The sequence below is a fragment of the Phaethon lepturus genome, unplaced genomic scaffold, assembly GCF_000687285.1.
Source record: "Phaethon lepturus isolate BGI_N335 unplaced genomic scaffold, ASM68728v1 scaffold41380, whole genome shotgun sequence".
NCBI lineage: Eukaryota > Metazoa > Chordata > Aves > Phaethontiformes > Phaethontidae > Phaethon > Phaethon lepturus.
The window spans coordinates 2,124-24,950 of NW_010511902.1; the positions used below are offsets into that span (position 1 = coordinate 2,124).

Sequence of the window (22,827 nt, forward strand, 5' to 3'; positions counted from 1 at the left end):
GAAAGCTGTGGAAGCAATGTAACAGAAGTTATACTCTTTGAAAATTCCATTAAAAGACTTTCTGTGTCAGATGTATAGTCTCTTTTTTCATATGGAAGGGGATAAAAAAAGACTGTTACCTGCATTCTTTAAGTTATGTCTTTTTCACTCATTTGGATAGAATTTGCACTATATTTTGGAATCCATATATGTGAAACGGTTCTGTCACAAACTTTAGAGATTGTACCCTAGTAGTCATAATTTTGTTCATCAGAAAAAGAGATATGTATATCTTTGAGGATACACAACTGTAATTTCCTGACATCTGAAAGTATTTTTAAGAAACCAGTATTGCAACCGGAAGTTTAAACCTTTAAACTCTGAATTGTATTTTAGATGGCAAATTGTTATCAGATGATGTTACACATTATGTTGTCCCTGACTGCAAAGTTGTTCAAGATTACCTTGAGATTCTTGAGTTTCCGGAGCTGAAAGGTATTATTTTCATGCAAACAGCATGTCAAGCTGTGCAACATCAAAAAGGACGCAGGTACTTATCCTATACTACCTTATTTTTAATTTAGATTGAAGTAAAGATGCTAACTTTGTAAAATGTATATTTAAGCACAGTGACCCAAAGTCAGCAAATACACTGTGCTTAGTTTGTTTTTAGGTCTTTCAAGTGTCTTAATGCAATTTTACAAGAGGGAAAGAACTGTGATCCTTTGTGATCCATGGACAACAATGCTGTCATAGTTTTCACTTGATAGGAGCGATATTAGATATGTAGCATTATTAACTAATCAGATGGCTTGTGATCGGAATTAAGGAGGCTTTGCAGTAATGATATATCAAGTTATATGTGGCATATAACTGCCACAACTAGATTATGGACATGTTTTTAGTTTGATCTATTAAAGGCTGAGCACTTCGGGGAACAATTAGTACTGCTATATGGTACTTACTTTACCAGACATTAACCTATGTATTGCCATAGCATATGAGAGTGCAATTTGCTATCAAGGTCTTCCTGTATTTCTAAAGCACAAACACTTTGAAGAAATAGCTCTTGTCCCAGAAGTGACAAAATAAGTTCCTGAACACGTAACAATGTTTTATGGGCCTCATTGGAAAACAAATATGTTTAAAAATCCGAAGCATTCATAATGGAAATTAGAAAAATTTGCTTACAGATGATGTTTTAGGTTTTATCAATGGTGTAATTTAATGAATGCATTTCTTCGTGCATGACAGTACTTTTCCCTGAGTTTTTCAGCTGTATTTTCATCTGGCATTAAAATAGCATTATCAAAAGAAGGCACAAGACTGTATCTATCTTCTTCGTATTCCAGACAGTACAACAAATTAAGAAACCTGGTAAAGGATGCTCGTCATGACTGTACTGTGTTTGCTAATGAATTCCACCAGCATTCTTATTTGCCAAGAGAGAAGGGAGAATCCATGGAGAAATGGCAGACCAGGTTTGTTTTAACTTATGTAGTGCTATGCTGGGCAACATCGTGACATTGTATTTAGGAATATTAGCATGCACTGGATACGTAAGAGTTCATACTCTTGCTGTGCTTAGCTCTGGAACAGTTCACAATAACTGAAAGTCTAGATTGTGCTTTTGTCATTCAGAAAGTGTCAATATTGTTTCTTAGGGAAATAGACAAAAATGTACTTAATTAAATGCAATAATGCTAAAAAAAGCTGGATCATTTTAAAGTTGCACAGCCATTTTAAAGAATGCATTAGCATAATCAGTAGATCAAGCATACCTTATTGGACTGTTAGATGTGGTGTTTGATAGCCTGCAAACACCATAGCATTGGAGTCCTGGCAGTTCCAACTTGCTTTTTAAAAACTTTCACTCAGAGGAACAATATGTTACGTTGCAGCTGGGGCATAGGCAGGTGTATTGGAGAGGAAATATTTTATTTTCTTCTGTTCTCCTGGTGCTTATGCGTGGCACATAAACCTTGTATCTGCAACAATTTTTATGTAGCTTGGTGTATATAGCACAAAAGTATGTGTGTTAAACCAAAATCACTGTCCTACAAAGCCTGCAAAAGTCTTGTGAGTAGAAAATGAGATATGCTAGAAATCTTATTTCAAACTTTGCTTTTCTAGGAGTATTTACAATGCAGCAGTCTGGTATTATAATCACTGCTTGGGTCAGATGCCAGTTGTTATGGTAACAGAAGATGAAGATGCTATCAGGCAGTACGGAAATGAAACAGAAGGAGTGTTTGTGATTTCCTTCAAGGTAACATGCCAGAAAAATAGAAGTAGGTTTCCTTTATACTGCATCAAAATGATGAAGCAAGTACATTAAAGTCCAATGTATAGTGCAAATAATTTCAGAGTTTACGTTTAAGAAAACTATGGTGGTAACTCACGTCTTCATTTATCAAAGCAAGCAAAGATGTCAGTCATGGGAATGTCATAAAAAATGGTGGCAGTGAGCAAACCAGAGAACTAGAAAGAAAAACAGCACCTCTAAAGATAGAGGTCATCTTTCTTATGAGCCCTTTTCATTGTTTTCCTGATTTTAAAGAATTTGACATTGATGAACAATAATCAGTTACTTTAGCCAGCTGTCTAAATCTGTAGTGCAAGCAGTCCATAAATAGCTGTAGCCTAAATATCCATCAGCATTATTCTGCTGGTTTACTTTAGCCTTGACTGCCTAGGATACAGTGATGCATGGGAAGATAATTCATTCTTCATTTAGTTGTTGATCTCTGATACTGCTTGTCTTCAGAAGGATATGTGGATGAGAGGTTTATGTTTAGCTGTGAAAGAATGTTGAGTAAAAACAGTAACAAGCAGATTTACCTTAAAGCTATATAAAAATTATTATGCTTTGGTTTTTTTTAATTGCTATGAGGCAATGGAAAGCGGTCCAAATGTAGTGTACAAAATCATATAAAAAGTGTAAAAATAATAGTGGGTTGCCAGCTTGATGATTCAGCTATGGCACTTTACCAGAAGTATGTAGCCTGGATGGGGTATATTGGTAAAAGTTTGTGAATCTCTAGTCTAGGATGCTGTCTTAACAGTCATGTCTCTGTTGTATTTAGCAAATGAGTTAGGTTGAATCTGGAACAAATCTGTGGTGTTCAGAGCAGATGCATCATTTACCACTTGGAAATGCTATTAGAGTATAGCATATGAGACAGCTCTTGTCTGTTACAGGCTTTCCAAAATGAAGCATTTAAAAGGACAGAGACCTCTAAATACTTTCATGTTTGTTTATATATGTGCATACAGAATTACTTGGATAACTTTTGGCCTGACTTGAAGGCTGCCCATGAACTCTTTGACTCTATACTTCAAGCTCGGCGGGAACGGGAGAGTGAAAGCCGAGAAAACAATGGAAAAGAATATCCTGAGCACTTACCTGTGGAAATATTGGAGGCTGGGATCAAATCTGGAAGATACATACAGGTAATTTGCTATACAGAGAGCATACACAGAACAATGCAGTCTTGTACTTGGTCATTTTAGTTGCCTGAATTAGATTGATTAGATAAAGAAGCACCCCTTCAGTGGGAAGAAGAAAAGAAAACAAAGCAGCAGTAAGAGGATGGAAGGGATTAGGAGTCTCAAAATATTTCCCCTACTTCAGTTTGTGAACATGTGGGGTTTATTTTCTGTTGGAGAAGGAAAAATGAGAATCTATTACTGAGGATCTAAAGTTTTCTATGGATTTTTCTTCAGGTTGATATGTGATATACCTCTAAATTGAGAAACTAGGTGTGATATGAAGCAGCTAGAGCTCATTCTTAAATATAAACAATGCTGCACAAGGGCAGCATTTCTTACTTCATTTGCACAGAGATCTCTCAGTTAGTGAAATTAATTTAGTTTTACGGCTCTTCAGGCTCTTAATATGGATTGTTGCTGGACAAGTGTCCTTCTCTTTAAAATAATTTAAAGAATTAGTAATTTGTTCCTTTCTTGACAATTTCAGCAGTGAGGCAAGAATAGAATATGAACAGAAAGACTGAGGTTTTTCTTTCTTGTAGGAATAACTCCAAATTCCCTATTAAGGCAGCTAAAGAAATCTTACACTGCCTGTGCTTTGAATAAAAGGACCTTTACTATCTTACAATTAAATCGAGCATTTAAAAGAACTTACCATTCTTTTCTAGCAGTGAGTACTTAAAGTTCTGCATTGTACATTGTCCCCCTATAGAGAGAACAGCTATGTTCAAAATAACCTACCTAGCATGAAAACTACTAATTTATCTAAAAATAATTGTAAAACCAAAAATGGTGTACTTTAAAGTTGTCTATTTAGAGGTGTGACTATTTCATTCTGTTTATCGGTTTGTTATTTCCTTTTAGGGTACACTGAATGTCAATAAGCACAGAGCACAACTGGAAGCTTTTGTTCGACTTCAGGGATTTGGCAGCAAAGAAACAGGTGAAAAGACAGTGAGAGGAGTTACTCAATGCCTTTTGGACACTGTCTGTGCTTTTTACGTGAAGCCATGTAGCCATATGTATGTAGCTGTTCAGTTATTAAGTAAGATGAAAGCAAAGATACTGCAATGCTTGGGTTGTTTTCATGGGCCAGAAAGGAGGCTGAAGATGAACCCAGAGGGTGGGCCTCATGAGGAAACAATACCCTTTATGTCCTCCCTCTTCTTTCTTAGTACCTTTGGACATGTTGTGGACTCCTGTCCTACTAACGGGTCTCCCTTGGTCTTTTCTGAAGTTGAATACTGATGCAAATTGTTATCCCTGTGCTTTGCTCTAACTTCAGGTCACCACTCATTTGACTGAAATAAGTGTTTGCGTAGATGTTGGCAGGATTAGGAAGCTGGTCATTGTGAACATAATCAGAAAAATGCCTTTTGGATCAGATTGTAACACCAGTATTGTCTTTCTGGTATGAGTTAGTAATAAACACGTTTGAAGGAAGAGCCTTGCACAGATATATTGTCCCAGCTTTCACTAATAAGTACTTTCAAATGTTCCTGTGGCAGACCCTGCAGTCAAACAAGTGTTCAATATACTAATCCTTTTTTTAAAACTAGTTTTATTCTGGACCCTGCCCAGAATCCTGTGGGAGTGGTTTCCACAGTTTAACTGTTGTGTGCTTTTAAAGCTGCTGCCTGAGAACAATGAACTCATCCTAGCCTATGCTGCTTTTTATCCAAGAGTTCACTTACAGAATTGCTTAATATCTCATTTAAAATAATAAGAAATGAGGAAAAGGTTTCAATTTTCTTGCCATATTAATTACTTGTTAATAGTTCTTTTTGGAGGCAATCATATTGTAAATGTAATTTTCTGTTATTTCATCAGAATGCCGCCGAGACTAGAGGGATTTGAATTTTTTTGCAGTTTATAGTTCCTATTTCTTTTTATTTTCAATGTAGAACTTCAAAGCGACATCCTTATTTATGGGGCCAGAGCTCGAAATCGTGCAATCCACGGTGATGTGGTAGCTGTTGAGTTACTACCTTTGCATGAATGGAAAGGAAGGACTGTTGCCCTTTGTGAAAATGAGATTGAGGAGAAAGCACCTGCAGACACCACTGGTGACCCTATGCCCACAGGTAAAGTAGATAGCGTGATAGAATGTTTTGTTAAGATCACCTCACTTCCTTGGTCGAAGCTGTGTTGTACTCTTCATTAAATAGTCCCTTCCCTTGATCTCTGTGATTGTCACATTTTTTGCACCATGGTAAATTTGAAGTGCTTATCCCAAATTAAAGGATTCTAATACATCCCAACAAGAAGGCTGCTAGTTTCTTTCTATATGCAAACCCCCCCTTTATTTTTCTCTTTAATGTCATTCTTAGAAATAGCTGAATTATTGTAGTTATCTTCGTAAAATATTGAGTTTGGAATATTTTGCTACCCAAACGCATGCTGTTGCTCTTCACAGCTCTACGCTGCCATTCTAATACAGAGCAGTTTACTAGAGTGTGTACTCCGCTATCACCGTTGATGACACACAAAGATAACAGCATCCTTTTAATTCCTTGATGACCAATAATGTTGAAGATGAAACATTTTGTTGTTAGATGGCTTTTTATCCATCTCTCATTACAATGTGACATGCCTGTGTACCATGGGAACTTAGAGTCTTATTTTAAAATACTACTCTGCGGGTATGGCTACATCTTAAAAGTTTGCTGAGGTCAGAGTTAAAAGTTTTAGGATGTTAATTCTTTTCCTGCAAGAAAATGCTCTTTGATTTTGATCTTTGCTATTAAAAATTTTATGTTTTTTTTACTATATTTGGCCACATTTCAGTATTGGGAATTTCTCTGAGTAATTTATGTACTGTATCAATTGAAATCCATACAGTGAAGTTAGTCTCCACGTTAGTCTCCATATAAATAAAAGCTCATTAAAATCTGTCTGTGCCAACGATAATTTATAACAACAAACTTGTATTGTGGACTGCATACTATGTTGTTAGCAATTGTGATACAGACTTCTGGACACATTAGTTCGTATTACAAAGCAATGAATCTTCTATACTTTCCACATATTTGCTTTCATATTCCTGTTTCACTCTCTAATGTACAGCCAACAATGTTCCTTATTAAAAGGTAAAGTTGTTGGAATCATTCAGAAGAACTGGAGGGATTATGTGGTCACTTTCCCCTCTAAAGAAGAGAGCCAGTCCCAGGGCAGAAATGCTCAGAAAATCCTTGTTACACCTTGGGACTACCGAATTCCCAAAATCCGGATCAGTACCCAGCAAGCTGAAGCATTGCAGGTAATTTGACGGAAGTGTTTCTCTATTCCATGTTCCTACAAAATTGTGCAGGTGTTACATACTTTCATGATGTTTTTTCTTGGCAAAAACATTTAATAAAGTTAAGTCTGTGAGAGTAGTTGAATTTCTGCCGTGAAGGAATGTGTTCCATTCCTGTCCAAACAGGTATCCTGCAGGTAATAAAGCTTATTTGAGCCCTGAATTTGGGCCACAATCCAGGTACCCTGAGCATTTATATACTACTTGATTTGTTTTTTTCTGATAAATGAATGGTCATATTAGGGGTATAAATTGTAATAGCCCTTGTGGCTTTATTTGATCTATGACTATATCTAACTAATGAAAGTAGTAAGGACAGCTTTTCAACAAATAATGAACTGTGACGATTAGCCTGCCGTTGTTGTAGACAGAAGAAGCATGGTTTTGTTCATTCCTAGCCATTTTACCTTGTAATGTTAAGTACTTCTTCGCAGCCAAGAAGTAAATTCCAATTGTGTCTTTTCTGGTGTAAGAATATTTGTGTACATCCTAGGTTTGCTTTTATTTTTTATACTTTAAGATAGAGATTCTCTATATAATGCCCCCAAATGGGTCCTTGCTCACGAAATAAATGTAATTCTCAGAATTTTTTTTTTGTTTCTCATTGTGAGTTTCTTTTTCCTTTCCATAAAGTTTTTAGAGTTGCCAGTCTCTTTGGATAGCATTGTTTGCCCCTGAAGCAGTATTTATATTGATTGCTTCTCAGGAACAGATTACTGTTCTAACAGAATTGTCTTGCTGCAGGAGTATAGGGTTGTCGTGCGTATTGATTCTTGGGAATCAACTTCTGTATATCCAAATGGACACTTTGTGAGAGTGCTAGGAAGAACTGGAGAACTTGAGGGGGAAATTGCAGCTATTCTGGTGGAGAACAGCATTTGTGTTGCCCCTTTCTCAGAAATCCAGGTTAGTCTTTGTGATTAGATACATTCTTTTCTGATGATTTCCAGGGTCTTTTTTCTCAAAGAGGGGGACCCTCTTACAGCTGAATGTCTTAGTTACCAACAGGTTTTTGAAAGCTGAAAACTATTTATAGGTTATTTTTCTAGAATTACTTTTGAATCAGTGGTTCTATAGATACTACAGATTTTCAAGATGAGTGATTTTAAGACAATATGTTTGCTATGAGGAGAAGATTACAAACTCTTAATTCTAATTTGAGGTAGAGTTTTAAGGTATTGCTGTCTTAAATATTTGTTTATGGTACTGATCCTAAAGGCCCGCACCTACTGAAATCATTGTCTTAAATACTTTTATCTTCAACCAGGAAAGGAACTAGCTCTCATAGATTAGTATTTGGATTATACCTACAATTAATTGTAAGAAAAAGAATGTAAAAACCCAATGTACAGTAGTGATGTTTGCCAGAGCGGCAATATCACCACAATAATATTTGTTGTTAATAATATACGTAGCATTCTTTTCAATTCTACTTCAGTTCTGTTTCATGCTTTCTGTGAAGTAAATGTAATACACTGACGTGGAAAATGCAAGGAAAGAACAATTTGTCTAGGGGGAAAAGTACATGTTAGCAGAGTAGAAAAGGAAAAGCTAATTAAATCTAATTTGTTGGCTTCTTTTTGTAGAAAAGAGATCATTGTATGTTCATCCATGATGTTTTTGTACAGATGAGTGAAATGCCTGTGAGTTCTTCAAAGAATCCATGGAAAGTGAATCCAGAGGAGGAAAAAAAACGTCTTGACTTGAGAGATACACACTTGATATTCAGCATTGACCCAAAAGGCTGCGAGGATGTGGATGACGCGCTCTCCGTTAGAACTCTGCCTAATGGGAATCTAGAGTTAGGTGTCCACATTGCAGATGTAACCCACTTTGTGGCAGCAAATTCTTACACTGATGTTGAGGCCAGAGCAAGGTAAAATATTTTCTAAAAATGAGAAAATTTATGGAGCTTGGAAGTTTGTGATGCTACCCTAAGGAAACATTGAGAAATATTGGAAGGAAGGAAACATTCTTTCTTCTTCTTTCTTTTGTGTCATGGAAACAGCTTATTAAAACTAATATAGAACTAATGGTATTCTGCTTTTATTTGGCTAAAATAGCCCTGCTGGGGAAGAAACTGCTTTCTTACCTACAGCTTAACCCTTTACCATGAAATTGCTCTTTTCCACAAAGTTATGATTTAAGTTTATCTTTCCCAGTTTGCTTTGTAACCTTCTTTAACATTTGTGATTTGAATCATTTACAAACCACTTGTTTGCATTCCAAGGGAGATGAACCTTCACACAGAGCATAGAACACCCACAAAATGGAATTAAGTCTTACGTGAATTTAATTCCAGAAGTATTTGCCAGGCTTATGTTTTAATATTCAGTCTTGTGTTTTAATACACCAAATATTCTGTTCCTTTTTCCTGTTGTTGCCAGTGTTTTGAACTTAAACTGCTGAATCACTGTATGAAATGTATTCTTTGTAGATGCAAAAAAACATAAACTGTATAGCCAGCAGAGATGTTTGGTATAGCTGTTAATTGACGTCTTCTTAGCTAAGCATGTTTTGTTAGTTCTGGCCTTAACGGCAGCTGAAGATACCGAGGAAGGCAAAATTACGCTTGTACTTTACAAATAGTTATTTAAATAATTTGACTTCGGTATTGCACATGTGTGGGTTCTGTAAGAATAACCTTTTAAAATAATGATATGTATCTTGTTTTGCTGAAGTTGCGCTTATACCACAAACTGCCTGGGAGATACACACCAATGAGTCTTGTGAGAAGAATAGTAAATGTATTTTATTCCTCAGGGCGACAACTTACTATTTAGCGGATCGTCATTATGACATGCTGCCCTCTGTCTTGAGTGCTGATGTATGCTCTCTGCTTAGTGGAGTTGATAGGTAAGATTGTGTGTAGTAACTGCTTATGCACTTGCTCTTGGAATTATTTGCAACTATTTGTAAGCGAAGTAGTAGAGAGCCACAAAAAGCTGAAATACAGTATTATACAATTACTATCTTGTCCTTCAGTAATGTTTACCCATACCCTTAGCAATTTGCTTTGTATTTAAACAGCAACCTAAAGGTGAAGGCATCTTTATTCTTCACTTGTTTTTTCACACGGGTTTCAGTCTGGAGTGCATGCATCCATGTGGATGGTCCTGTTTTTTACTATTGTCCTATTCCTCAAACATGCCATTACCCTATTTCATTACAATTTACAGGGCTGGTTGGCTGGCTGGCATGAGGATATGCAGGGTGTAGATATGTTCATTGTGGACACATCTGACTAATAAAATAAAAATGAATAAAAATAACTATTGCAGTGTAGCTGTGCTTTAAAATAGATGTGGCCCTCTGTCTTAGGGGTACTCTGCCTCAACAGGTGGATTGAAAATACTGCTGACATAGTTGGTCCTCATTAATTAAGTTGTGATACGTGAGAGAAAAGCACGTGCATGAATTAGTGGCATTGCTGAGCACTGGCTTGTTTTATGAAGAAAAAGATGTTTCCAGTAAAAAAAAAAAAAAAACAAAACAGAATGAAACCTATAAATTTGTAACAGTTGGATGTGCTTGAAATGATAGTTTAAGTCAACCAGAACTATTTATAGAATTGTGATCTTATCCTTAAGGTATGCTGTAAGCGTCTTGTGGGAACTAGAAAAAGAGTCCTATGAAATGCTGAGAGTCTGCTACAACAAAACCATCATTCGGTCTGCATACAAGCTAGTTTACGAAGCAGCACAGGGATTATTAGATGGAGACATAAGTGCTGTTTGTGATATCCTGGAATTGAAGAACTTGGATGAAATAACTAAACAGAAGAAGTTGGCTGAACTGGTCTGGGCAATATCAAAACTCACCGACATAGCACGACATGTTAGAGCTAAGCGGGACAGCTGTGGTGCTCTGGAACTAGAAGGGGTAGAAATCCGAGTGCAACTGGATGATAAAAACAATATCCATGATCTCATCCCCAAGCAGCCGCTGGAGGTGCATGAGACTGTCGCAGAATGTATGATTCTTGCCAACCACTGGGTGGCAAAAAAGATTTCAGAAAATTTTCCTCATCAAGCTTTGTTGCGCCAACACCCTCCACCACGACAGGAATTTTTCACTGAACTTCGAGAATGTGCCAGTGCCAAAGGTTTCTCAATAGACACATGGTATCTTTTATTACTTATCTTAAGCACTTTAATTAAAGTTAAGCAATTAACTACTTGAACTATTTGGCTATGTTATCGCCACAAAGCATTACAGTTCTCGTTATCAATCTTAACAGACACTTCATAGCAATTCTTAAAAAAAAGTTTACTGTAATCTTTCTGTAAGCAGGAGATTTGTTCGGTCATTGTGTAATAGGTAAGCTCTGCAATAGGCTTGTTTGCACCGTATTTCCTGTAGTAGTAGTGTAAGAAAGTACTTGTTTAAACCAAGTTAATTCTGTGCAATATAGGCATTTTAAATAACTCAAAGTAAGTCAGAATTAATTTGTCACGATACTATGACAAAGTGAGATACTATGGCCGTGAGCTTCATCACATTGGGAGGCATCATTTCTGGACATCACAGAGCATGAGAGCATCAGTAGTGCCTCCTTTTCCTTGGATGTCACCTTGCCCCATTTCTGCTCTCCTGTACAGAACAGGTTTTGGACCAGCTCACCGTCTGTTTTGCACAGCATAGAATGGGGTTTTGCTCCAGTCCTGCTTGGTTCTCCAGATTGCTAGATGGCAGGCCTGTTGGTGCAAACTGTTGGTTTTTTCTAAATATTTTTCTAGAGCAGAGCTGTTATTAAACTGTGGTGAAAGCTTTAACATCATTCTGCATGTCATTCATGTTTTTATAACTATTAATCAATTCTTATGTGCTTATACTATTTTTAAGTATAAGCTACTATGATCAGGGATAGCATCATTTTCTTCAGAATTAATGCTTTTTTGACAGGTCTAATAAAGCATTGGCTGAGTCTCTGGATAAAGCAAATGACCCACTGGATCCAATTGTAAATAAACTGTTGCGATCGATGGCCACTCACGCCATGTCTAATGCATTGTACTTCTCCACTGGCTCTTGTCCTGAGGAAGAGTTTCAGCATTATGGTATCTTGTCACTTTCTTTTTTATGCTATTACTGTTATTATTTCTGAACTGTTGGGTGGGATTGCTTTGATTGCCTAACACTGCTTCCTTTTTTATTTGTAGGACTTGCCTTAGAGAAGTACACTCATTTCACTTCTCCAATTAGAAGATACGCTGATATTGTTGTCCACAGACTCTTGACGGCAGCAACTCTGAATGAAACTAAAGGAGATGTTAAGAATTGTGTATTCAGTAATAAAGATCTTCAAGAGCTGTGCAGACACATTAATAACAGAAACAGGGTAAGACGGTCATTGTGCATGTCTCTGCATGGTTCTGTGCTGCCCAGAGGAATGCAATACCAGTCCTGACTGGGGCTTTTGGTACTACAACAACATAGTATCACTCATTTTTATTTATAATGCTTTGCGTTTTTGTTTTTTTACTTAAATATTAGCTTTCTTCTGAGAGTGGTATTAAAAGCGACTTCTTACTTCAGCTGTACTACATCTAGGATTTCATTTTAGATGTAGTTTTTCTAGGGGACAGGTAAGGGAGTAAGTAGGGGGGAAAAATAAACTATGGAAATCAAAGTCAAACGTTGTTGAAGTATTTATTCAGGCGGTTTTGTTGTCTCTTTTTGTGGGGGGTGCTTGCAGGCAGCCCAGCGTGCTCAGAAACAGTCTACTGAACTCTTCCAGTGCATGTACTTCAAAGACAAAACCCCAGAAACAGATGAGCGCTGCATAGCAGATGGCGTTATTTACTCAATTCGAACAAATGGTGTCCTTGTTTTTGTACCAAGGTGAGTTTGATTAGAGCTTGGACTGACCTTCAAAATAAGACACAAGTGTTACTAGAATGCTGTGAGCACACCCCTGGTCCTTGAGAAAGGAAGTGTTTACGGTTTTGACCAATGGTGGTGGTTTAGATTCTTGTTGTAAACCTCAAGTAGTGCTTTTCTATGCGTTGACTCTGAAGAGGAGTTCCCATAAGGAAATGGTAAGGCTATGCTGCACATATGTATTTATTTCAAAACATTAAAAGGACATTTTCTGCCTAAGCAGCTGCTAGGGCAGAACAACGACTGGAGTATTTCCCTTCACCCTCCTTCTCTCCCCGCCCCCCTCCCCCCCCTTTTTGTTTTAAACAACAGAAGGCTATTTTCCAAATCACAAAGCCATTCCTCAGTGCTCTTTTCCTTCACTACAGACTGTAGTTTATGCAGGCTAGGAGCATCTTTTGCACAGCTGCTCCTCTCAGGCAGCAGGGGAGCACAGAAGAAATGTTTAGATGGTGCTTTATGTTGTTCTCATATAATCCTAGCTAGCCTTCTGTTGGTTTCAAAATTAACAGAACTGATTAAGGGTGGAAATTGTTAGAACACCTTCTGTCTGCTAATGTGCTTTTTTGTAGATATGGAATCAAAGGTGCTGCATATATGAAAAACAAAGAAGGCTTAGTCATCTCTTGCCAAGGTGATAGGAACTGTGAGTGGAAGCCTGGATCACTTCATCGCTTTCAGAATAAAATTACTTCCACTACAACTACAGGACAGTCAGTTACCTTAAGCCTTTTCGATCATATTACAGTGAGTATTTAAACTGAAGGAAGTAAAAGGAAATGAAATAGCACCATCAGAAATAAAGTAACTTTTCTATTGCTTTTAAGGTGAAAATACTTGTGCAGACTTCCCGCTGCCATGCGGACACGATCAAGCTTGAAATAATCAGGAATGCACCATACCAGACAGCAGACACAGAGGTTTCCCAGAAGAGTTTTCATGTGGTGAAATCTGACCTAATAAAAGAAGTCAGTCAGTCTGCAGAAGCAGCCCAGCATGCCCAAGAAAGAGCAAGAGTTGAAGTAATTGATGAAGACTATCAGGAGTACTGCCAGACCAAGGGAGCAAGCTTATACCAGCTGCTGGAGGAGATTAGGGATTTGGCCCTATTAGATGTTTCAGCTGACATTAGAACTTGAACTATAACCTCACAACATCTGCTTGTGGATATTCTGCTCTGATCCATCTTGTATGATTAAATTGTTGGCTTTTTTTTAAAAGCAGTCTATTTAAATATTCAAAAGTTCTTTTAATAAGAAACTAAATGTCTATTTTAAATAAGAATAATTTTTATGTGGTTATGAACTTTTAAAAGATTTTATACATGATAAATCTCATCTTCCAGACTAAAGACAGTGTGGTGACTTCTTTTAAATATCATTCAAAATGTTAGTTTCCCGTCTTGTCCATAAATGAAGTTCTTAAAAATCTAAGTATCTCCCACAGCTGTTGGCTATCTTCCACTGTAGTTTAGCAAGTTTAACTCCTAGCTACAAGGACATAAAAAGCAAACTCCTTCACATTACAATACAGAATTTTGTCTATTGAAAACCCTCAGCTGCACAGCTGGCATAAAATAACACCTGCTGACATTAACTTACTTCATCTGCTGCAAGAGCTACTCTTAATTTAGTGTCTAGAAATTCAGGTTCTGTTATGAACAACAGTCCACCCTATGCTGTTGGAGAGGGCCAGCTCAGGGCTTTGCCCTTATGGTGATTCTTGTCCATTCCTCAACAGGGAAAAGCTATTGTGCAAGAAGGAGAAACAGAACTGCTTCAGGCCAGAGAACAGAATCAGTGAAAGGAGGGTAACTTAATTTGGTCAAAGCCAAAGCATGTGCCCCTGAGGGGATGTACTTGTCTGTGAAGAGATGTCTGACACAAGGGATGGGGAAATTCAGAGGGCCTGCAGTTGTAACAGCCTCATACAAGAATTTCAGGTTTGACTACTGAAATTTAATAGCTTCCATTTTATAAGAAAAAGACACAGATACTTGATAAACAAGTTAAAAAAAAAATCTAGGAGACCTGTTCAGACATCACACTACCTGCTATTATGTATGCCCTCTATTAAAAAAAACATAAAACCAACACCTAGAAACATACAACATTGTAATAGAAACTTCACCTGTCAATATCCCAGTTAATTCAGTTTGACATCAATTGTAAACGAAATGCAAAGTAGGTCAAAAAACTCACTAACATTTCCTAAAGAATGTTGCAGGAAGTAGAAAAGATGTCCCAAATGCAGATGAAGATCTTTGTTCTGTTTTCCGGTGTGCAGAGCTGCTCATCTGCAGTTTTGAGAAGAGAGTTCTGTCCAACTACACTGATGTCCCATGAAGTTTCTGCAGTCAGAATGCAAAGAGCCATCAACGTTTCAATATAATGATGGTACTTGAAACATGGGGGTCTTTTGGTCAGAAAAGTCATTCAAAGTATGGGGAACAGTTACTGCTCTTCACTGGCACATTCCAGTCCTGTATCTCCAGCTTCAGCTTCTGTAACGCCAACCTTCATTGGTGTAACCTGGGTGTCGTTGATAAGGTCAGTGGGATCCTGAGCAACAGGGGTATTGAACTCCTCTTCTGAGTAACTAGTGGCAAGCTCTGCTGAAAAACAAAACCAAAACCAATTTCCTACTAGGAGAAAACACTGTTGCTGTGTATTTAACTGCAGTTTCTATCACCAGAATCACAGTCTGCAGAAAAGCCAGCTCCAGAGATGACCAGCAAGTTGAGTTTAGTTTCAAAGACAAAGCTACCACAGCTCGGCATGGCAACCAGGGAAAGCAGTTCTGACTTAGCCTTGGAGGAGTCTTAACTACAGGAACACTTTTTAAATCTGAGTGTTACACATTTTGCTAATTACTAGCAAAGCAATCACTACCCTTTCCTTTAAACTGACTCAGCAGCTCTACTGTATCAGCTGCTCAGGCCCCTGACCTTAACATTAACACTGAAGTTACAGAGTTGATTACCATTTTGTTGCGACTGGCTGTTACACCACATCTTTGCTTGCCTACGTTCCAAGGCCAGCTGCCTGTTCTTCTCGATTCGCTGCTGTTGCTCTTCCGTGAGAGTTGTACCAGAGACAGAGTTGAGTTCCTCTGCATTTCCAGAGCAAGAACGTACATCTTCAGTGGCTGTATCCAGTCCGTTGCTTTCCCCTCCACCATCTGGTGAAAAATGAGGGGGTGGGGGCGGGGGGAAGAGGGGCAGAAACTAACACTTTCAACCCAGAGAGATCTACTGCTAAATATCTGTCAAAAGAACATTTTAAAAACATTTGTGTTCTACATTTTAAAGTTGTACTGACAGCTGAAGATCATTCTGTAATTTAGTTTTAATGGGCAATTTTCTGCCTAAATATTCCAAGTATACAACAAGTGCTTATCAGAGATCCCAAATACACAACAATAATAAATGTCTGAATCTACAGGGGCATAGCTCTGTGTACTAAGTTAGCAATCATGAGCTGTGCTTGAAGGTTAAGAAGAGACAGTAAATTCAGGCAATCCTTACTGAAAGGCCAGATAATTTTCTTCCCACCCCCACCAATACAACACTGTTGTTTGGGAAGTGGCAGGACTAGTTATGGGAACTAGACAGAGGTTCAAGCATTGACATCGAATAGTCAGTTTTGAGTTCAGTGTGCTACTATTATGGAATATTTACTCATTTGCCAACATTAAAACATGCAAAACAGAGGCAGTCCAACTCCATTAGACAAACTTCACCCACCAACAGAGAAGCAGAACACTGTTACAAGAGTACCTAAGGCCAAGTATGCTTGTGCGTCTGCACCACCTTAAGCCTGTGAATAGAGAAGTTAGCTGACAACAAGGTTTTGGTTTTTAATACAATACTCTAGCCTGAGTTTTTATTTCAAGACTGCAAGATACCTACTCAAGATTTTCAACTGAAGACTGACCAGTTGTAGCAGTACACTCGCTAACACAGTTCAAGAACCGCTCAGCACCACACTTGAACACAAATGTATGGAACCATCGCACAGAAAAATCTGATAACTCTACAGACACTGTCGGCAGGATCCAATTGCTTTACTGTTTGTGGCTGCTTACGGTTGCATTTCAGTTCTAGCAAATGCAGCCAACAGTAAAGACAGCCACACGTCAGTAACTGCCCAAAGGCCTTCCCCACAGGTGAGACAAGGTTTTACCACTGGTTAACTCATCCACCAGAACACCTTTCCCCAGCACTGGCTTGTCTGGAGGCTGAGGTTCACATGAAGACAAACAAGACAATGGGCAGAGAATTGTTTCAAGAGAGACCCACAGTGGAAGTGTGAACACCTGCAAAGGACCTCAGGAACAGCTATGAAATTCGCTCATTTCTGCTAATGAAGTTTCTTTCAAACTACTAGATGAACTCTGCTTCCTCTTTTTATATAAAAAAATTAAAAATTGCATTATTTCTAGTCTAAAAACATCATCTGATTGGAAGAGACTCTTGAATTTTCTACTTGTTAGTGGCTGGATTTTGATATTGTAAGAAGAAATACTCAATAGTAGCTATACACCGATACTGACACACATAACAGCACCCAAAGCATTAATAAGTACTTTTCCTATAAAAGGACACTACACTCTGACTACACGGTCACAGCCTGTAGTATAAACAGTATAATGAGTCTTTGATTTCTGCATTAAGAAGATCCAAGAGCTCTTCAGACTGCACACTCTAACAGTGCAATACTAACCAGTATGTTCACTTAACTGCAGTTTGGGGGGTTTTTTTTTTTGAATAATATTTCTAAATGCTGCTAATAATACCCATTTTCCATTTCCTTTCAGTATACCACAGACTTTTACTTATTTTTTTATATGTATCTATAGCATTCCAGTCCAAGTACAGTTCAGGTTTGTAATCTTAAGTCTCACAGAGGGTTGGTTTTAAAGTAGAGGACCACTAAACAATTTCTTCTACATTAGAAAAGCGTGTCTGGTCAGTAGGAGAGGAACTAAAGTAATTTTAAGAACTGAACAAACAGCACAATGAGCATACCTTCGTTACTTACGAAGTCTTCATGTAAAATAGGAAGATCAAGTCTAATCCGCTTTAGACAGGTCTGCAAATGAGAGATTAAAATACTGATATTTCATCTGAAACAAAGTATTTTGTGCAACATTGCTGTGTTTTTAGTACTACTCCCAATTTCTCTTTACACTTTATTACTCTGAAAAAAATACTCCTTTCACCACATGTCCGTTTGACCCAAAACTTCTAATGCTGTGGATCATTCTCCTAGTCCTTCATCTATCACCTAGCCAGATGAAGCAGCATTCTTCCTAAGTCTTCTTTTGCAGGTTCAAATGCTAAAACCCAAACAATCAAAACCCCCCAAAACAACCAGTTCTAGCACCCTTAGGCAAGTTACTTTGGTTACAGATGTCCTGATAAAGTCAAAGCCAATTCCCTGAAGTCCTAATTCAAATAAAGAAAGGCTATGTCTAAATGTAAACTTAAATACTGGAAAGAGCTATTTTTAAGAAGAGAGAAGTTGATTTAAGTAACACTACACTCCTTAGCAGTATGCATAACTTAAGTCATCTTTTGTTGCATAATTGCTCTCCTAAACCTACCTCTTAGGCTATTCAGTACTGCATGAAGAGAAACTGCCAGCAGCAATACGTACCTGAACTTCCTTTTTGTTTCCCAAAGACTCTACTCTGTCAATAAAATCCTCAAACTGCAATTTTGGAAATAGTCTATGAGCCCAGTGTTCCATATGTTGTATGAGCATCTTCAGGTCCTCTGCCTAGAGCATAACACAAGACATCCAGCTAGTAAAAGCTGACTAAGCCAGTAGACTGCAGAAGGAAATGGGACTAACATCTCTGAAAACATTAGAACATCAAGCATCTGCAGCTTGAAAGTCTATTGAAAACTTAAGCAATATGAACATGTGGGTAATCTTTCAGCCCACAATCAGGCCTGTAAATGCAATTTCAGACTATGAGAAGAATAGCTATCTGAGCTCAACAGCATTTGTCAGGCTTCTGAGAAGTTGCCCGTAAGCAACCTAGGTCTGAACCTAGACTGAAAAAAAATCCATAGGGGCACAGCTGGCATATATTTTGAAGTCTACAACACACAGAAAAACGTATATCTAAATAACCTTATCTAGTAAGGATTTCTGCTCAGATCAGCAGTATTGCCTAGTTTCTTTGTGCCTCCAGTTGTTAAGAGAAAATTTATACCATGAATGTTCTCTGTAAACCAGAGACACACAGGCACCCTTGCAAGTGTGCCAATAGTCTAATGATATTTAAAGAAAAATAAACTTTGTATATTTAAGTGTATCCAAAACAATGAGACTGTGGAGAAAATAGTGCTTTCTCTTTGCTTAAGTGGCATGTCACACTTTTTTCAATATTAAAAACTTTGGGATAGAGATGTCACAACAGCCAGAATATTTTCACTAACAGAGGAAACTGATCATGAAATGAGATGGTACAGGCATTCCAGACATAGCAGGCAGCCTTATTAGCCTGCTCCAGTTTAAAAAAATGCTTCCTATGGACAATACTAAAGCGGCACAGACATGATATGCTAGTTTTGAAGTAGAAGAAAATAGTTTTAAGATCAAAACATGGATTTTGTTAAAACATTTGTGTTTGTGTTTTTAAATTTGCAACTACAAACCCTATCAGGTCACACTCAAATACCACTAGAAAGCTGACTAACCAGAGTGTAATAATTCTCCCCATATCAGATGGGCAAATCTAAATTAACCTCCCAGGAAACAAAACAAAAGCTCACTATGTCTTACCTCATGCCCTTTACCCTTGAACTTTACGTTGTCAAACATGTGTCTTAGGGCTGGAAGGCCTCTTTCTGAAACTAGCCTGGTAATGGGAAATGGGTGAAGTTATTTGAAACCCATACTTGCTTCTTCTAATTAACAAAAACAGTAACACCCCCCCCCCCCAAAACCAAACACCCCTCAAGCACACAAACCCTTCATAGTCCTTTAAACAGCATAAAGCTACAGAGCTCTATCTGATAGATGTACAGAATTAGAAGGCATTACGAAAATGTACAAAATAGGATGAAGACTGCTGCAAGACCCTGAAAGTCTGCAAAACAGACTTTTTTTCTGTTTGTTTTTAAATTCACCATACATGTATTCCTAGTCCAAGGAGCTTTTTGCTTTTGATTACATGGAAAGAAAATTGAATGGGTCAATTCTAGTATCAGCCAAGTAAAACTAGTTAGATGCGTGATCAGAGCATCCACCTGTGGTATCACTGACTAGCTTCATCAGTGTATTTAAAATGGAAGAAACAGAAAGCTCAGATTCTTTCCATTTCTTATAAAGAACTTACACCAGTTTTAGTGATAACAACAAAGAAAATATTAAAATGCTTTATCTTTATACAGGTTATCCAGTTTGTACGTAAGTCAGGTGTAAGTGTACTTTAGGTAGTGCCTTAGAGTGAACATTATATTGAGGTTTTATTTTGAAACAGACTCATTTAAGAGAGAAATCTACAGCACTATGTCTAAAGCCAAAATAAAGAAGATCCAGCTAGAAGAAAATATCTCTTAACGAAGTATTAGCCATGTACTAAGTCCCAGGAGACTTCAAGAAAGTTAGACTAGTAACAGCATTATACAGGTAGGCAAGGAATAAAAAAGCTGGAGATACAGCACGCAGGAAGCACTTTCATCTCCAAAATTCTTAGTCTTTGACTTGGCTATGACCAAGCAAGGACCACAGTAACCTTCATTCTCCCACAGCCATATACCAAATTCATCACAGATATATTCTGTAAAAAATTACCTCTGGGCATCTAGTTTAGGCATTGGTCTTTTAACTGCTTTCCGTGTGGCTGCAGCAGAATCCTTTGTTTGTGACTGCTGGTTTCCATCTGGTTCCAATAAAGAAAATAACATATTTTAAGTATATCATGCAACTGACATCAACTAGAATTGCATCATATAAAGGCAGCACCACAAGTATTTCATTGCAGGTACAGTACTCCAAACAAACGTCTGCATGTTTCACCTTGTTTCTCCCACAAGACAGACTGGAAATAAATCAATCTCTTCAAAATATACCAAGGAATCACCTTTTGTAGTAAAGTAGGTTCCCTGCAAGGGAAATTTCCTACTTTTAGAACTTGTATATTTCTGATGAGAAATGTATGGAGAATAGATGCCACTTCTAAGTTAAGAAACTCAAATTATCGATAAACATAACTTGATAGGTGTGTCACAAAATTTCCACTGATAGATCTGAAAGACAGACCTAAACCACTAGCACCGCCTTCAAAAATACAGAAAGAGGCAATGTGCGACCACAATCAATGTGTCTTTTAAGAACCAAAATCCATATACTTTTTGATTAGGGCCAGTATATATTATTTGACTGCAACAGACAAGGCACCACTGACTATCTCATCTCAGAGCTAGTTATCATACTCATTTCTTCGTTTACCTTTTTGTTACTTTGAACATCAGGAATTCAGAAGTTGTCCTTTTCATGTATCAAGGAATTAAATCTATCCAAAATCCTATTTTCTAGTGAACAGACAAAGCAGGGATCAAGGAAAACATATGTCTAACACTATAGGCAAATATGAGAAGTAAACAATAGTTAAAATAAAATCTTTATGCTTTTTATTAGCTTGTTTAGTACACAGTAAGATCTTTTCAAATACAAATAATTAAGTTTTACTGTCCTGAAGCGTCTTGGATTTTTCCTAGGCCATATGCTCTACAAAATCTACCAACATCTCCCTGGAATACTACATGCAACACTCTTACTTCTTCTGAAATCCAAGTCACAAAGGGTAGCTATAGATCATTGCTGTATCATCATCTCTACCAACATTTTGTCAGAAGAGCTTGAATTTTATAAGGATTCATTTGTGTACATATTCTCATGGAATCTACAAAAATACTTTCCCCACAAGCTCAGAAGCATAGAATCAGTAACAATTTAAATTCACAAATTCCTTTCTTATCTACACGAGCCTATTTTTATGCAATAAACTCAAGGTAGTGAAGCACACCACCACCACCACTGATTTCACAGCATTTCACTGTATATACTGCAAAATGGGATCTTTAAGTGTCACAGGTGTTCACCTCCATTAGCTTGAGGCCATTCAACATCGTCTCTTCCTGGAGAGGCAGGAGGTGGAAGAGGTGGGAACGTTTCATCTTCTGTATTCTCATAATCGGGAAGATCAAACAAGTTGTTCTCTAAAGGATCTATCATTGCCACAGACAAGCTTTTTTTCCCTCCTGCAGGAAACACCAAAAGCGTTTAGAAGAGAAGCAGAGAGAAGAAAAGGCTGACACAGAAGCAGATAAACACGTTATACACGGTACGTCTACATCTTTTCCAGAAGAAGATTTGCCAACCAGAAAAAATAGCGTCATACAAATTAAGTAGCAGATACCGTACAGGCAGATGACACAATCCAGCCTCACCAGGCCGACTAAAATAAGGGTTTGTCATGTTTCAACTTATCAAAGTTACGTGGGAGTGGCAGGTACGGGTCACAGAACAGAACAAAAATGGATTTCTAAGCAAAGCGCTTCTCCAGACTGCTGTCTTCCCCTCACACCCTTAATAATCAAAGGCGACGGGGGGGATGGTGATCATTCCTCTGATTTTCAGCTTACCCAGTTAGACACGCAGCCTGAAGGAGGATTCCCCTTTTCCAGCTCCTAAAGCAAAGCCAATTCCAGAGACTTTAGCACATCAGCAGAACCGGGTTTAGGATGACCCGGTCGCACCACGGCTGCGTCGCCGAGGCTTCAGGCACCGCTCTTGTTCAAGGGAAAAGTTGTCTCTCAGTTCCAGTAGCGAGAGGACACCCAAGGCAGCTCCGTCTACACTGACCTTCGGAGGCGAGCTCCCTACCTCCGGGCTGCGAAACCCACGGAGCCGCAAGCAGAGGGAGTCGACAGGGCAGTGAAGGGGCTCACTAGGGTCTGCAGGGCCAGACCTCCAGGGCCACAACGTGTCGGGCGCCACGGAGGCCCGGCTCCCCTCACACCGCCAGAGCAGCCCCGAAGTGCAGTACAGGCACTGAGAGGGGGCTCTCCCTCTCCCTCTCCCACCGGCGGGAAGCGGGGGCGTCCCGTCTGCCTTCTCAGGGAAGACGGGTCCGCGCCGTCCCCCGCGCACACC

The 22,827-nt window shown here is 38.3% G+C and overlaps 2 protein-coding genes across 2 annotated transcripts; one reads left to right on the plus strand and one right to left on the minus strand.

Moving 5' to 3' along the window:
- Window positions 1-380: 380 nt before the first annotated feature.
- DIS3L (DIS3 like exosome 3'-5' exoribonuclease) lies at window positions 381-13,791 on the plus strand. Its single transcript, XM_010285265.1, has 16 exons — window positions 381-529; window positions 1,332-1,460; window positions 2,113-2,248; window positions 3,256-3,432; window positions 4,336-4,414; window positions 5,376-5,555; window positions 6,561-6,730; window positions 7,514-7,675; window positions 8,398-8,645; window positions 9,533-9,625; window positions 10,360-10,893; window positions 11,675-11,829; window positions 11,932-12,110; window positions 12,468-12,613; window positions 13,225-13,399; window positions 13,480-13,791. The coding sequence occupies exons 1-16, from the start codon at window positions 486-488 to the stop codon at window positions 13,789-13,791; spliced, it is 2,919 nt and encodes a 972-aa protein (XP_010283567.1). The 5' UTR covers window positions 381-485.
- Window positions 13,792-15,105: 1,314 nt separating this feature from the next.
- TIPIN (TIMELESS interacting protein) lies at window positions 15,106-21,906 on the minus strand. The gene is made up of 7 exons (XM_010285275.1): window positions 21,774-21,906; window positions 20,464-20,551; window positions 19,450-19,525; window positions 18,313-18,435; window positions 17,682-17,745; window positions 15,635-15,832; window positions 15,106-15,263 (listed from the first exon to the last, which is right to left on the minus strand). Exons 1-7 carry the CDS (start codon window positions 21,904-21,906, stop codon window positions 15,106-15,108), a joined length of 840 nt encoding a protein of 279 aa, XP_010283577.1.
- Window positions 21,907-22,827: the final 921 nt, after the last annotated feature.